The 14,383-nt window shown below is 51.3% G+C and overlaps 8 protein-coding genes across 8 annotated transcripts; 6 read left to right on the forward strand and 2 right to left on the reverse strand.

Annotated features, from left to right (window-relative positions):
* Nucleotides 1-406: 406 nt before the first annotated feature.
* N7533_012925 (uncharacterized protein) lies at nt 407-1,484 on the forward strand (the record flags this gene model as incomplete). The annotated part of the gene is made up of 5 exons (XM_057109575.1): nt 407-485; nt 545-855; nt 928-1,038; nt 1,124-1,424; nt 1,477-1,484. 5 exons carry the CDS (start codon nt 407-409, stop codon nt 1,482-1,484), a joined length of 810 nt encoding a protein of 269 aa, XP_056953160.1.
* A 783-nt stretch (nt 1,485-2,267) lies between these two features.
* On the forward strand, nt 2,268-4,158 carry N7533_012926 (uncharacterized protein; the record flags this gene model as incomplete). Its single annotated transcript, XM_057109576.1, has 4 exons — nt 2,268-2,324; nt 2,540-2,953; nt 3,021-3,161; nt 3,238-4,158. 4 exons carry the CDS (start codon nt 2,268-2,270, stop codon nt 4,156-4,158), a joined length of 1,533 nt encoding a protein of 510 aa, XP_056953161.1.
* A 1,885-nt stretch (nt 4,159-6,043) lies between these two features.
* N7533_012927 (uncharacterized protein) lies at nt 6,044-6,568 on the forward strand (the record flags this gene model as incomplete). The annotated part of the gene is made up of 1 exon (XM_057109577.1): nt 6,044-6,568. The coding sequence occupies one exon, from the start codon at nt 6,044-6,046 to the stop codon at nt 6,566-6,568; it is 525 nt and encodes a 174-aa protein (XP_056953162.1).
* A 1,107-nt stretch (nt 6,569-7,675) lies between these two features.
* N7533_012928 (uncharacterized protein) lies at nt 7,676-7,879 on the reverse strand (the record flags this gene model as incomplete). The annotated part of the gene is made up of 1 exon (XM_057109578.1): nt 7,676-7,879. The coding sequence occupies one exon, from the start codon at nt 7,877-7,879 to the stop codon at nt 7,676-7,678; it is 204 nt and encodes a 67-aa protein (XP_056953163.1).
* A 295-nt stretch (nt 7,880-8,174) lies between these two features.
* On the forward strand, nt 8,175-10,479 carry N7533_012929 (uncharacterized protein; the record flags this gene model as incomplete). Its single annotated transcript, XM_057109579.1, is given in 4 exon segments — nt 8,175-8,249; nt 8,306-8,926; nt 8,988-9,809; nt 9,820-10,479. The coding sequence occupies 4 exon segments, from the start codon at nt 8,175-8,177 to the stop codon at nt 10,477-10,479; spliced, it is 2,178 nt and encodes a 725-aa protein (XP_056953164.1).
* Nucleotides 10,480-11,115: 636 nt separating this feature from the next.
* On the forward strand, nt 11,116-11,475 carry N7533_012930 (uncharacterized protein; the record flags this gene model as incomplete). The annotated part of the gene is made up of 1 exon (XM_057109580.1): nt 11,116-11,475. The coding sequence occupies one exon, from the start codon at nt 11,116-11,118 to the stop codon at nt 11,473-11,475; it is 360 nt and encodes a 119-aa protein (XP_056953165.1).
* A 298-nt stretch (nt 11,476-11,773) lies between these two features.
* N7533_012931 (WD repeat protein) lies at nt 11,774-13,305 on the reverse strand (the record flags this gene model as incomplete). The annotated part of the gene is made up of 2 exons (XM_057109581.1): nt 11,774-12,986; nt 13,058-13,305. The coding sequence occupies 2 exons, from the start codon at nt 13,303-13,305 to the stop codon at nt 11,774-11,776; spliced, it is 1,461 nt and encodes a 486-aa protein (XP_056953166.1).
* Nucleotides 13,306-13,498: 193 nt separating this feature from the next.
* Nucleotides 13,499-14,351, forward strand: N7533_012932 (uncharacterized protein; the record flags this gene model as incomplete). Its single annotated transcript, XM_057109582.1, has 2 exons — nt 13,499-13,691; nt 13,765-14,351. 2 exons carry the CDS (start codon nt 13,499-13,501, stop codon nt 14,349-14,351), a joined length of 780 nt encoding a protein of 259 aa, XP_056953167.1.
* Between the last annotated feature and the right edge of the window lie 32 nt (nt 14,352-14,383).

Raw genomic sequence — 14,383 nt, forward strand, 5'->3', positions numbered from 1 at the left:
ATGATCATTATTTCTCGTAGCACTTTGCTTGTACGATGTTGTCATAGTAGTGGTGTCATGTTCTCGGATCATCTCCGTGCGGGGCTGGTGTCCTCGAGTCGAGGTCCATCATCCACTCAATATCCCAACGAATCGGAGAACAACGTCGCTCGCAGAATGACCCAATAATCCAATCACCTTGAATATAATCTTCTTAGCTTCCAGGGAGTTAAGGATAAATTCAATCCTTCCAGCGTCCAGCTTACCTCGAGCCGAGCCAAAAAGACTCCTAACCCCGCATCTTTTTTGACCTTTATATACAAATTATAAAACTGCGGGGTCCCCAGGATAAACAGTCTCTCTATCTCTCTATTTCAGTGGTAATATCCCTTAAATTTATTGCCAACCTTTCCAAATTTTCTATACAATGTCATCTTCCATCCCTTCGCAGTCCACACCCGTGGAGCCCCAGACCAAGATTGCACTTGAGTCAAAAGTCATCGCTAGTTAGTAACTTCTCTCCTCGTCAAATTTCAGAAATTGACAATATACATCATAACAATAGTTACCGGTGCAAACCGAGGAATCGGACTCGGTGTCGCAGAATGCTGTCTCATTAACGGTGCCGCTAAGATCTACTCTATCGACATCGGTGAAACTGGCGATGAATTCCAGGCCTTGTCTACGCGTTTCCCAAACCAAGTCTTTGCAGTTCAAGCCGATGTAACACAAGAAACCAGCATCTCCGCTGCTGTTGATAAAATTGTTGAGGAGGCCGGTGCGCTCCACGGGATGGTCGTGAATGCAGGACGGACGAACCACAAGGCCGCACTGGACTTCACGACCGAAGAGATCGAGGCTCTATTTTCCGTTAATGTGAGTCTCATATGACGCCTTCTGATGAGCCAGACCTCAGGTCAACAAGGTTTACTAACTGGAATGCTTCAGCTCTTTGGCGCATTTTACACAGCCAGATGTGCTGCTCGGGCCTTCATTAAGCTGGGAATCAAGGGGGCGATTGTGTTCACAGCCTCGATGGCTTCTTACCGTCCTAACAAGGTGTGTCAACCCTTTGGAATTTGTCTACCTTTCTATCGGGTCTTTGCTAGTCGTATTTCCTGATATTGTCGGCTGACTTCTGCAGCGCGTTCCATCCACCCCCTACGGCGCGTCTAAGGCTGGCATTCGAAACATGACACACACCCTCGCCATGGAGTGGGCTCAGTATGGCATTCGCGTTAATAGCGTCTCGCCTGGTCTTGTGAACACTGCCATGACGTATTGGGTGCCCCAGCAGCCCGATTGGGAGCAACAGTTGAAATACTACGGTGGATTTCCACGTCTGGCGGAGGTTCAAGAGCTCGGCGGTGCATATGTGTATCTTCTGAGCGATGCTGCGAGCTACACAACCTCGATCGACATTCCTGTCAACGGTGTTATTGGAAGTAAGCCGAATCAACAGGAGCCCCCATCAAGAAAGGTCGCTAACATTTGTAGTTTGTTAAATACTATTATGATATCGATAATAAAAATGCGCGAATTAACCTACCAAATTGGACAAAACTGTAGAAAGTATCGAGATCATTGGACTAATTCCTTGGGTTATCTGGAGGCCTCCTTAGCGAATAATGAATCACAGCCTTGAAAGTTCGCATTAACAAGCTGTGAGTTAGGTATGGGTTGCGTATCTGAAGAGAAGTTTGGGCTTAAAGTAGCTTTGAAGCTACTATCTTCGATCATGTCTCGTTCAAATATTCCTCGGCTCCTGTCTAATAGGATATAGTTCCAACAATTCTTGGCACCATACGGCTTGAATAAGCATTATACAGGAAAATATGGGCCGATCAGATATACGAAAGGGCGAAATGCTGTCTGTAAAGCGCGCGACGTTTCACGAGAATGACCCAACTAGGCCTGACTCCGACGTTCGAATTCTATCTTGGCGATCGGATAATGACTCCTAATGCCCTTTGCCGGCAAGGGGCATGAAATTCCTTCCCGTAGTCGATAATTGCTTTTGATAGGCTCGCCGAATGAGCGACTATGACGGGAGAAGCATTTAGCAATCGCTCACTTCCACACAAACATCTGTCATTTTGCACCCAGGGTTCTTTGGCAGGTTGGGGAGATTTTCTTCAGGTCTCAGCATCCTCTATCATTGGGTACTTATGCAAATAGGTGGGCCATAGTGGACCCTTTGTTCCTTCGGGGTCAAGGTTCGGGTCAGAGGGATTCTCCCTCCCGACTCCATTTTTAAACTCCCACCTTCGCCCCAGCCCCGCCAACTCATGAAGTGGGAGAACTCGCGCACCATCAAGTGCTCATTCTTACCGCCAGCATGGGTGGTAAGCCCTTCCAATCAAAGGGCTGCACAAATTGTAAACGGCGGAGAGTCAAGGTACATACAAGGCCCACTCCATTAATTACCCCTGGACCCCGAATTTCGACACTAACCCGGGGGGGCGTTTAGTGTGACACTCAACGGCCAGAATGCGGCAATTGTCTGAAAAGAGGCATTCAGTGCGAAGGCTATGAAAGAAGACTTGTTTTTGTTTATCAGAATGGCTCTGATCAAAAAGATGAACAGAAGACGCCACGAGATCGTCGTCGCACGGGTCAGGTTGCGGTGCGACCGCCAATGACAGTGAATACATCTTCATTCAGCCGAGAGCAAATTGTCGCTTCATATATTAATGTCTACTTCCCTGATGACATCACGGGAACTACGGAACTCGATCCTTGGTATACGCTGCTTTCCGGAATATCCGCATTACCAAATAAGTCCGTGATGCTTGAGAAAGCGATGGCGGCAACGTCTTGTATCTATCTTGGCAAAATCAACGATGACACTCGCATGCTCAATCATGGCCTTCAGCTATATAATGGTGCGATACACCGTGTATCGCAGGAGCTTAGCCGCAACAATTACACGGATGAGCTTTTTTTTACAATGGGGATTTTCACGATACTGGTGGTATGTCGTCAAGTTGTTTACCAACTTTTAAAACCCCCCAATGCAAATCAGCTAATATCGAATCCAGGCTCTGTATTGCCCCGGTGGTCTTGATGTAATAGTACACCAAACAGCAGTGACCAACGGAATCTTCAAGAATATTTTATCACATTCAACTAATAGCCCAATCATCAAAACTCTATGTCTGGCATTTCAGCGAATGCGACTGGTAAGTTCCCCTGTCAAGCCCAGAAACTGATTTCGCTATCGATCTTGTGCAATGCAACTAACTGTCGTGGCATTAGTTAAAATCACTTTCACCAATTGAAGCAAATAATGTAGTAGACCTGGCGAGAGAGCACGCCCCGACCGCTGTGACTTCTCACGAAAATGTGGTTATTGACGAATTGTTTCAACTCATGGCCGACATTTCACCAATCGCAGCTGCAGTCAGTATGACCGATGTATCCGATAATACGGCCTGCCACCTATCACTCTATGACTGCCTTGCGCACAGGGAAAAATTATTATCATGGTACTCGCGCGCTAAAGTCCGTATCGGCGGTGGCCCTTACGTCGGCGAAAGCAGCGATTTTCCGTGCAAAAATATTCTGCCATCGGAACATCTATTCGGTCGACCCTATGGCTTCTCCTCTCTGGACAATGCGAGAATTCACATTCTCTTCTGGTCGGCGCTGTCTATCCTCCAGGCTCTGCTCGGTCAGACCCATGCATACGCATATACATCAGCTCCACCCGATCCTTACACCAACAAAGAATATCAACTCTCGGAATACTACGCAGACGAGATCAGTCGAGCCATGCCCTATTGTTTGCAGGACAGCATGAAGGCGTGGGGCATCAGCATGACGATCTTCGGTATGGGCCAAATCGCCAAGGTTTACATGGAACTCAGACGTGAGGAGAAGTTCTTGTGGAGCCAGCATCTCTTTAAATACGTGGGCGATATGGGATCAGATCTCGGTTATCGTGTTGGCGAACTTCTGCAGTTTGGCTGGAGTCTTTTGGAGCAATCTGATCGCAACGAGCGCCCAGAATTGTCATCAGTGGCCTCGAGTCCGGGATCTAACGCATCTTCTGCATCTCCAGTATCCCCGGCATCTAGTACATCAACCGCATCAACCGCCCCCTTCGTGGCAGAATATGTACCCATGCATGAGACAATAGATTTGCCAACACGATCAAGATGGGAACCAGACCGGTGAATCTTGCACCTCAGGATGAACATAAGTTGCAGATGCTGGCATCGCATTTCCTGGTGAAACAACAAAACCGGCATATATTGGATATGACTGATGCATTCTTTCTGTTTTGTGATGACGGGTCAAAGGATGGCTGAGTCTGTCACTGCTAGTATATACAAGTATAAAACATCCCATGAACATGTTCGGTTTAAATAAGAAACTACCATAATTATCCATTATCGAGAAGACAGTAGCCTATAAATTTTAGGTAGTCAAATGCCTAGACGGGTTAGAGAAAGCTACCTAATATACTGGTAGTTGCTAGTTAGTGTTCACAAGCCCTCCCTGGAGTCATCTGCCATGGCAGGTACTAGGCTGATTGTTATTTTCAAGCTGCCAACTTTAATTAGTGCCTAATTATGCAAATACATACGTATGGGATAGGACTTCCTCAAATCCATTTGAGTTCAAGTTCAAGTTCAAGTCATGGTTATCGATATCCATAGTGGATGCTAGGTGCGCAGTACCTTCATATAGCTCGAAGATATATCTCCGGGTACCCGAGTCTAAATCGCCCACTGGCAGGTAGGACCTGAATTCCAAGGTTCCAAAGGTTGAACTTGAACGGGCTTACATCTTCACCGTGACCATGCTAAAGACCAATTAGAAACGCTGGAATATGATTTATATGTATATCTATAAAACAATTCACTATCTTCAATAAAGATACGCTAGGTAGGTACCAGGCAACGCTTTCGAAGTACTGACTGTTGTGTGCCAAGGCGGGCCGCCGATCGCGACAAATCAAGACTTACATCAACAAAGAAGGAAAATTACAATACATACACGCAGAGACTCCCCTGGGATGATATGAGAATTGATTAAATCGCGATTCAACATCTATAACTATCCAAGATTACAGAGTACAAAGTGAAAAAAAAACTACCTGAGACACACGTTCCGAACAGCTGGACGAATCCACCTTGTAATGAGAGCTAGTTAGCGGCGCCCCACAAGCCTTTGCCACACGAGGCTGCTTGTATGACCGGACAGAGTTCTACGGAGTACGGAGTATCATGCGATCAGTTGGTACTTGCACTTTGGAATAGGGGAAGGGGGTCGGACACGAACACGAATGCGGACAACGCGAAACGAGAGCGCACGGGGCGGCAAGAGGATCGGCCGCTAGGCATGCATTCTTGTCCGCAAACTGCCAATAGCTGCGGCATTGACTCCTGCAGGGGTAGTCAATCCCTTCTTGAGTGAGTAGGGAGGAATGCATTGAGTAGGCCGCACGAGACGTTGAATCAAGGGATGATGGCAAAGACGGGCAAAACATTTGACCTTGCAGTGCGGCAAAACAGGCTCGTTGCTGAATCACTTAGCCCCCCCTAACTACTCCGTACAGGACAGGGGAGAATTTGAATCGACCAAGGATATTTGATTAATTGGGCACCTGGTGGAGAATCTGGCAAAGGAGATCTTCAGCACGTAGAGTGACGAGACGAAAAACATAGCTTTCAGATTTGTTTGTCGTTTGTTGTGATTGCCTTGCGTGTCTTTGGACTAGCGTTCTCTCTGAAAACTGTCTTAGTCTTTGTTGACGTCCGTCTTCGTCGAAGTGATGCGCTTGCCCCGGTCTGTGTGGACTTGGAGCGCATTCCAGGTTGACACCACATTGTTTATGTACGGGGGTGCCCCCGCTGTCTCCATCTCCGTCCCCACCGAAGCTTTTATTCAACCTCCACCGACAACTCCTCGGCACACTGAAGCCAAGACCAACCAGTCCAGTTTAAGGAGAACCGCGAGCAAGACGTCAAGAAAGTTTCGACGATCACTGTCCTCCATTTTCTAAACAAGCGGTGCCACCAACTACACGACCACAACGAAGGTCAACGAGAACACGATGAGTCTGCATGGATTAGGAGTGATTGGGGCCCAAGTGGCCGCATCAATCAAGGGAAGCGATGACAAACACGAGAAGAAGCCAACATCCCCACGAATTCGATCACCAGCATGTTCCATTCAGTCTACTCCAGAAGTCATCAACCCTCAGGACTTTGACCCGACAATAGGGGCAAAGCCTTATTCCCCATTCTACAAACACGGATCACCTACGATATCCTACGAGCAACTCACTTATGAGACGAAGAACAATCTCAGTCAAAGCCACTTGCGAGATATTGAGAACGCTGGACCTTATTCGGCAGGGAGGACGGATAGTCCGCGACGATCAAAGCTGTGGGAAAAGGAGCAACCGAAGCGTTCGTGCATGCAATCGCTGACTACTCGACAACGGATGGCTTTGAAGGCAGTGGTTGCAGTTGTGACAGTAGGAAGTATGATTGCTATCGCTTTGGGGATCACAGTGGCAGTGGGTGGGGCGGCTTGGAGGTCGAGTGCGGAGTCAGTTACGATGGGTGGATGGTGAGTTTCCTAGCGATACGGATGCATTTAACAATTATGTGACCTCGGCTGACCAGAAATTGCAGATAATATGGAAGCCATGAGTGGAGAAGAGTTATTCCTTTTAATCGCGGTGATTTTCTTTGGGTTGCACCACTCTGGGGCAGACCTCCCGTTTCGGGGATTGTACATTATGGATCACTGGATGGTACTGGCGGGAACAGCAGGATGCTGATAATTGTATTCAAGCTGAAGTGTCAATTGAAATGTAAATGGAAACACCAATGCAAATGCAAGTGCAAAGACACAGAAGATCAAAGATGAAGAAAGAAGTTGTGGTGGATGCAAGGTGGATAGTGAACTAGTCCGCAATAGGTGTAGTATCGGCCCGAGATAATCCGACCACGTGACCACACGCACCTACAAAAGCGCAAAAATTGCTCCCCTTGACTTTCTTTCTTCATCGAAAAAAAGCAACTGAACCTGCCACGACCCTCGTCCTGTCTCTTTTGACAACCTTCACGACGTGTGTTGCCTTCGGTCCTACGGGACTGATCGGTTCAGGAGAAGAAATTCCCCGATAGGAAGTTCGCCCCCCGTTGGGTCCTCTTTATTGAGGGCGATGGGAGGGGAATGTCGAAGACGGGATACATCCCACACTTTTACTACATAGTAATTGTTGTGAATCATAGTTTGTGTAGTAGAAATTCCATTGTGCGATGGGGAACCCCATAGTCCCTTGTAGTCGAAATTCGGAAAGCTGAGGAAATGCCCAGATGTGCTCAGATGCTCTAGCTGGCAGACCTCCGTGGAGATTATAAGCTCCCCGAGGCAACAATGATTGTCCTCGACACTACCCAACATGGCTTCCCCCAAGTTGAAAATGCTACCCTATCTGGGGCTACGATTACTCTCGATGCTCTCGATGCTGTCGGCGATTTATGATTCATCCGATTGACATCATGGGAATGTTGGTTGAACATGGCAGAGTGTTTCAACTCTTGACCTGCTGTCCAGCTTGGATGGCCGAAGACTCCATCGCCCATTACTGAGCCCCTGGAGCGCACCAAACGTAGACCCTTAATGGACCACAGGCACTGTCGCACTGCCCAGACAAGACCATGCCGTCATGCTACTCCTCGACGATCGGCCAAGGGGCCAACGTGGTTGGCCAAGTCAGTCGGAAATACCGATCCCTCGATGATATCCCGTGGAATGCCGCACCACCACCTGCGCTGTGATTCACGCAGCATTTGTTTACAGTGTTGATGGCAGCCGACCATCGCAGGGGCCCAAGCTTGTTGTCTGTTTGCTTGTCTTCCATTCCCAACGGCATTCTGATGGGGCCTCTGTGACTTGGTCGAGCCTCGATACCCCGTCAACGCCAGTGTTTGGCCCTGCATGCACATTCCACCATGCTAATGAACGATGGTGATCATGAATGTAAAGAAACTACTAAAGCACTACTAACCTCGATATCCTACCATGCTTGCCGCTGTCTGGGAACACCTTCTTCTAATCGTTGCCATTCTTTTACTTGCTCCCGTAGCATCGGTCTACTGTCGCTCTTTAGCTAACGCTCAATTCTTTCTCATTCCCTTCTACAGTAATACCCTATTGCATTTATCATCATGAAGGGATTCGTCGGTGGAATTCCCCTGGCCCTGCTGGCCGCTGCCGCTCAGGCACAGGCCATGGAGCACACTGTAAGTCAAGATGTGTCGTTCATTGTTGACGAGCCCCATCGCTAATACATATCCAGATGAACAGCGGCGCCGTTCAGCCTCGCAACCACAATGGATTCGGCCAGCCCGAGGTCGGAGGCACTGCTCTCGGTGGACCTTCAGGAAATGATGAGGATGGAACCTTCAATGTTCCCTATGCCGCCAGCATTCACACTGACACCAACGTGAACGAGTTCAGCAAGGATGATCACTCCGTCAAGATCAAGGACACTGATGTCTACCCACCTAACGTTCACCCTGGCCCTGCTTTCGCCCCTGGTGCTGGTCCTTTCCCCATCAAGCGCAGCTGGCCTTCCGGCGGCACTGCTGAGGGCGGTCCTTCTGGCAACGATGAAGGCCAGACCTTCAACATGCCCATCACTGGCAACTTCAACACCGACGTCAACGAGTCTTCCCAGGACGACCACTCTGTCGATATCAAGAACAAGGATATCCACCCTGCTCCTGTCATTGCTCCTGTCCACGTGCATCCTCCTCCTCACTTCGAGGGCCCTCCTGCCCATGTTGAGGAACACCCTGTTCACGGCCGTCCCCACTTCGGTGGCCCCCCTCCTTTCTATGAGGCTGATGGCAACAACAACGACAACTTCAATGGCGATCACTTCAACGTGGTTGAGAACGATCTTCACCACGACTGGGTGAAGCGTGGTGGCCCTGGAGGCCCCCCCTCACTTCGGTGGCCCCCCTCCGTTCTACGAGGCCAATGACAATAACAATGGCAACTTCAACGGTGACCACTTCGGCGTCGTTGAGAACGACCAGCACGTCGATTGGGTCAAGCGCGCCGCTCCAGGCGGTACTGCTCTCGGTGGACCCGGAGGTGGTGGCCACGGCCCTGCTGGATACCCTGACCATGTTTCTGGAGGAACTGCCCTTGGTGGCCCATCTGGTGATGATGAGGGGATCAGCTATGGCCGTCCCATCACCGCTGATATCCACAGCAATGTGAACGAATACAGCAAGGATGACCACTCTGTCGATATCAAGCACACCGATATCCACCCCGGCCACCCCTTCGGAACCCCATTCAAGCGTCACTGGGGTCCTCACAACGGCGGCACCGCCCTCGGTGGTCCTTCCGGAGATGATGAGGGACAGACCTTCAACATGCCCATCACTGTCAACACCCACACTGGTATCAACGAGTATGCCAAGGACGACCACTCCGTCAAGGTCAAGAACACCAATGTTCACTCTCCTCCAGTCTTCCCTGCTGGCCCCGGCCCTGTCGTACCCAACGGTGGCCCCTTCCGCCGCGCCTACTCTCCTGACCGTGTCTCTGGAGGTGGCGGTGGCGGCACTGCTGAGGGTGGTCCCTCTGGTACTGACGGTGGTGAGGACTTCGGTTCACCTGTCGACGTTGGTGTTGACAGTGGCGTCAATGAGCACAGTGAGGACAACCACGCTGTCAAGATCGACAGCACCACTGTTCACCCTCACTACGAGCAGCCCGAGCTTCCTTGGATGACCTACCCCGAGGCCGCCACCTATGATGTTCCTGCCTCTCCTCCTGCTCACGAGGTTGAGCAAGCTCCCCCCCGTCGAGGAGACCCACGAGGTCCCTCAGGCTCCTCCTCAGGCTCCTCCCCATGTCGAGGTCCCTGAGTACCAGCCTGCTCCTCCCGCCGACCCCCCTCGCGAGAACCACGAGCACCACGAGGAGGTTCCCCAGTGCGCAGCTGAGACACACGAGGTCGTCCGCACTGTGACCAAGACCCAGTTCAAGGAGGTCCACCCCACTGCGACCACCACTGTCTACGAGAAGGCCCCTACCTCCGTAGTCACCCAGGCTGCTCAGACATCCGCTGTTCCCCAGGGCGCCACCCCCATGAACGACCCTGAGAACAAGATCTACTCCAGCGCCGTCTTTGGCAGCCAGGCCGCACCCTCCTCGTCCAACATCCCCTACCAGAGCTACAACTACAACTCCCAGCGCCCCATGAGCACTGGTACCTACTCCATGATCCCCGTCAACGTGCCGGTGCCCTCCTCCACTGCCATGATGAAGTCCATGGCCACCCCCTCCGCTAGTCACGGCATGCCCGTCGGTGCCGACGCCATGAACAGTGCCAGCGCGTCTCCCACGCCCTCCCACGGCGCCGCCATGTTCCAAGGCGCTGCTACCCGTGCTTCCAGCGGCATCTTCTCCGCCGTCGCTGCCGTCGCCGGTGTCCTGGCCTTTGTCTTGTAAGCTGTTGCCAGTGTATAATGGATGTGCTCAAGAGTTATGAAGGACTCCTTGTCGATCGTTAAATTTCATTACTTATTTTCATTTCTTTCTGTGTCTCTTTCGTATACTTTTTGTTCCCTACCTGATTCCTCTGCTTAATGGTCGATTTGATTTCCATGAGGTTTTGGCGTTGAGAAATATGACTTGATTCTTCTAAATTGTTTCCGGTGACGTCTCCGCTAGATCCTTGTAGTTCCCCTTAGCTCCTGGGCCTGCTTCTTCGTGGCATACTCGCAATCATCCCTCTCAGCATCGTCGTTGATCTCACAGTTAGGGCTACACGAAGTTGCCTTGTTAAGGCGCATGATACCAACTTCCACCTGCCACAAGTCCATTCCTTCAAGCAATTGCGATAATCAAGATCAGGAACCCCGCGCTCAGCCTCCCAGTTCGAGAAGGCAAGTCCAAAAAAAATCAAGAAATACTTACCACATCGTGATATCATCCCCCCATCATTCCCCACGCTTCGAACACTGACATCAGGCCCAACCCACGCACTCATCGCCATCAACCTATATAAACTCAACCAAGAACAGAAATTCCATTCAAAAACAACTCTCTACTCTTCACAAAACCCCAACCCAACCCAACACAAAAATGGCCCGCCACACCGACTCAGACCCGCACGAAGGCGGATCAATCTTCGACATGGCCCAACAAGGAACAGCAATCCCCAACGACGCAGGCCAAATGCGCACAATCCCCTCCGTCCCCCGACCCGACCAACACCCCTCAAGCAAACACTTCGACAACGATGGCCTTGCGAAACCCACAACCGCAACGGCTGCCGACAATGACACCAACATGCCGCGCTCAACCCGGGACGTCGGTCAGAGCGGCGAAGTGCTTACCGGTGCGGGCGATTCTTTGCCGGCGAGCGTTGAGAGCAAGCGTAATGTTTCCGGGGCGCGGGATACGAGGGCTCAGACATCATCGGCAGAATCGAAGGGCGTTTGAGAGGTATATTCATGAGGATGAGGATTCTTGGGGTGGGGGAGTGACTTGAAGGTGGAATGATTGATTGATTGATTGATTGATTCTGGCTGGTGGAGGGATCGCTCATCGGATGATGGATTGGATTGGGTTGTTGTTGGCGTTCTCACTATACAGTATCCCGGCAGTATGGATGGTGCTAGACGATGCTGCTTTAATGAGTTCCTCTCAATGTAACATGATAAATCAAATATAGTCATGTATGATTCTTCTGTATACCTCGATCCGAGCTGCAGGTCCTGGGTATACAGAGCCTCTTAGCTCAGGTAAATGATCTCGCCTCCTCAGCCCCAAGAAATCCCTTATAGATATCGTCCAAAACATCCCTCTTCCTCTTACGAGTAGCCTCAGCTGCCTCCTCCTCCTCATCCAACTCCCCATCCTCCTCCCTCGAAACCCACGACCGAATCGTCCCATCCCCATGCGCAGAAAAGAGTTCCACCCCTTCTCCACTCGCCCCATTCCCACGCCAAACAAGATCAGTTATACGCGCAGCACTGAGCGCACTAGCCCGACCCCGAACCTGCGACTGCGACATCGCCACGCCGGGCAATTTAAGCCGTTTAACAAACGTCCCCTCCCGCAACTCAAACATAAAGATCTCGCCACGATCATCCTGCTCGTTGAAATTCGGCCAGAGAAGCGTCTCATGACCCGGCGTCATGAATCCCTTCGGAACAAGTACCGGCGCCCTCTCAGCTAAATGCGAAGTCGAGCTATTACGCACCCTCGGACCGAAATGAACGAGTGTATTTGCCCCGCTCGCAGCATCCCATACCCTAATGCGCGCATCTTGTCCCGTACTCACGATATGACTACCGTTAGACGTCCACCGCACGCCGGTAACGGGCCCATTGTGTGCGCGCGCAGTCGGTGAAAAGGCCGCGCGGGCCGTGTAGGAATTCGGCGCTGATGCCGGATTTACTAGACCGACCGGGTCGTCCATGTCTAGCGTTGCGATGGCGGAGTTGTGGCCTCCTTTCCGGACGTCGAAGATTATCACCCTGTTGTCGACGGAGCCTGATGCTAGGAGGTAGGGTTTATGCGGTGCCCATGCGACGGATAAAACGGGTGCATTGTGGCCTGGTAGGCCGTGAGTTGCCAGGCCCGAACGCAGATCTACCAATCGGACCGATTGGTCCGAGGTCGCGACGGCGAGTAGGAGCGTTGAGGCTGGGGCGGAGGAGAATGAATGGGCGTAGGGTGTGCAGTCGAGGTTGAAGGTGTGGAGGGGTGTGATCTCGGGGGATTGTAACGCTGACCATTTCAGGGTGCCGTCGTGCGCGGTTGAGAAGATGGTTGATGGGACGGGGTCGAATGGGTAGATTGATAGCGAGGTTATGGCGTGCGTGTGGGCGGCGCTGTGTGAGGGCTTACTTACGGACGCACAAGCTCGGTGGATATGTTCGAGCTCCGAGCCTCTGCTCTCGAGATCCCATAGGTGAATGGAGGGGTCGGCGCCTCCAGAGATCATACTAGATGTGCTTTGGTTAGAACTACAGTGCAGGGCAGGGAAAGGAAGGGGTGAAGGGTTGAAGTCACGTACTACCGTCCCTCGAACTGGTCGATTGCAAGACAGTTCACGCCTGATTTGTGTGCATACAGCTTCTCTGTGGGATCGAAGTCTGGGTTTAATGTTGTGTCATCTTCAGACTGATCTGGTACGGCTTTGCGACTGGAGAAGCGAATCCCCGGTGCTGGTTCGAGGTTGCGCACTAAGCGCTCCGTCTGCGCGGTGTGGAATTCATTTGGAGCGACAGAGCCCAGGGCTCTGTTGAGCAGATAGGAATTCATTCATTCCAGTGTGTAATCGTCAAAGAATCTCTGGAGAAGGCCGAGGCAGTCACTAGCGATCGCGACTGGCGCGGTGACCTCATCGGATCAACGTTGAGCCGTCGCATTCTATTGAGTGCCTGAGGGGAACTTTACAGTCTTTCCTTCCCGAGCATTGTTGATCTTGACTGATCGCAGATTCTCGCACAGCAGGATGTCGTTCGCACGCTCGGAGAATCTGACTCGAGGTACATTTATCCAGCCACCAACGACCAAGACACCAACTTCTCGGAGGAAAAGAAAAGAGAAAGTTGAAGAGCCAAGCAAAACAGTCAGATTGGAGGATATCACCAACCCTCAACCAAAGACTCGAAGACGCCAGGCCAATCTCTACGATGCAATCGCCGGTAAGATCTAGATCTTACTCACATGAGTCCCACTTCGTCAAATTGGCTAAGATGGAATGCTGACGGTAGATAGGTCGTGTCACTGCCCGAGGGTTCGCCCTATCTACACCTATAGCCTCCAAGTACCGTGATACTGCATCGTCGGGGGCCCGCATTCAGCGACCAGAAGAGGTCCTTTTCCGAAAAGATCATCCCATGAGACAAGTCGAAAATGGCGAACCATATTTTGCGCACGAGAATCTCCCCGCAGACCGGCCTCTGCCCAACTCGGATCTCCTCCAGTCGATACACGCCTACGCCTCGGACTTTTACAAATACACACTAGGCGAAAGCGGGAGGAAAAGTCATTATAGCATGAACGAATCTGCACTGCTGGCGGTGGGGATTTTAGTCGAGGAGATGGCGAAGGATGGCCTGGGCGACAATGGCCATTTGCTCATGATCGAACCGCAGGGTCTAAAGGGTGATATTAGCGGCAATGCGGAGAACTTCCTCCCTAAGCGTGGTCGGCCAGTCGGCTGGAGGGCCGATGTCGATGGAAAGAAGCCGAAAGCACCCCGGCGCAAACGTGCTCAGACTATCATCCAGCCCCGGCGCAAACGACCTAGGCTCGACGAGCTCATGGGACCTAGCAGGAAAGGCAGGGGCGGCAAAACTTGAGAGGTTGCATCGTTGGTGGGGGCGTGCAAGAG

This window comes from Penicillium manginii (genome assembly GCF_028828005.1).
Source record: "Penicillium manginii strain IBT 31320 chromosome Unknown utg000010l:1.0-1143873.0:1.0-1144522.0, whole genome shotgun sequence".
Lineage (NCBI taxonomy): Eukaryota > Fungi > Ascomycota > Eurotiomycetes > Eurotiales > Aspergillaceae > Penicillium > Penicillium manginii.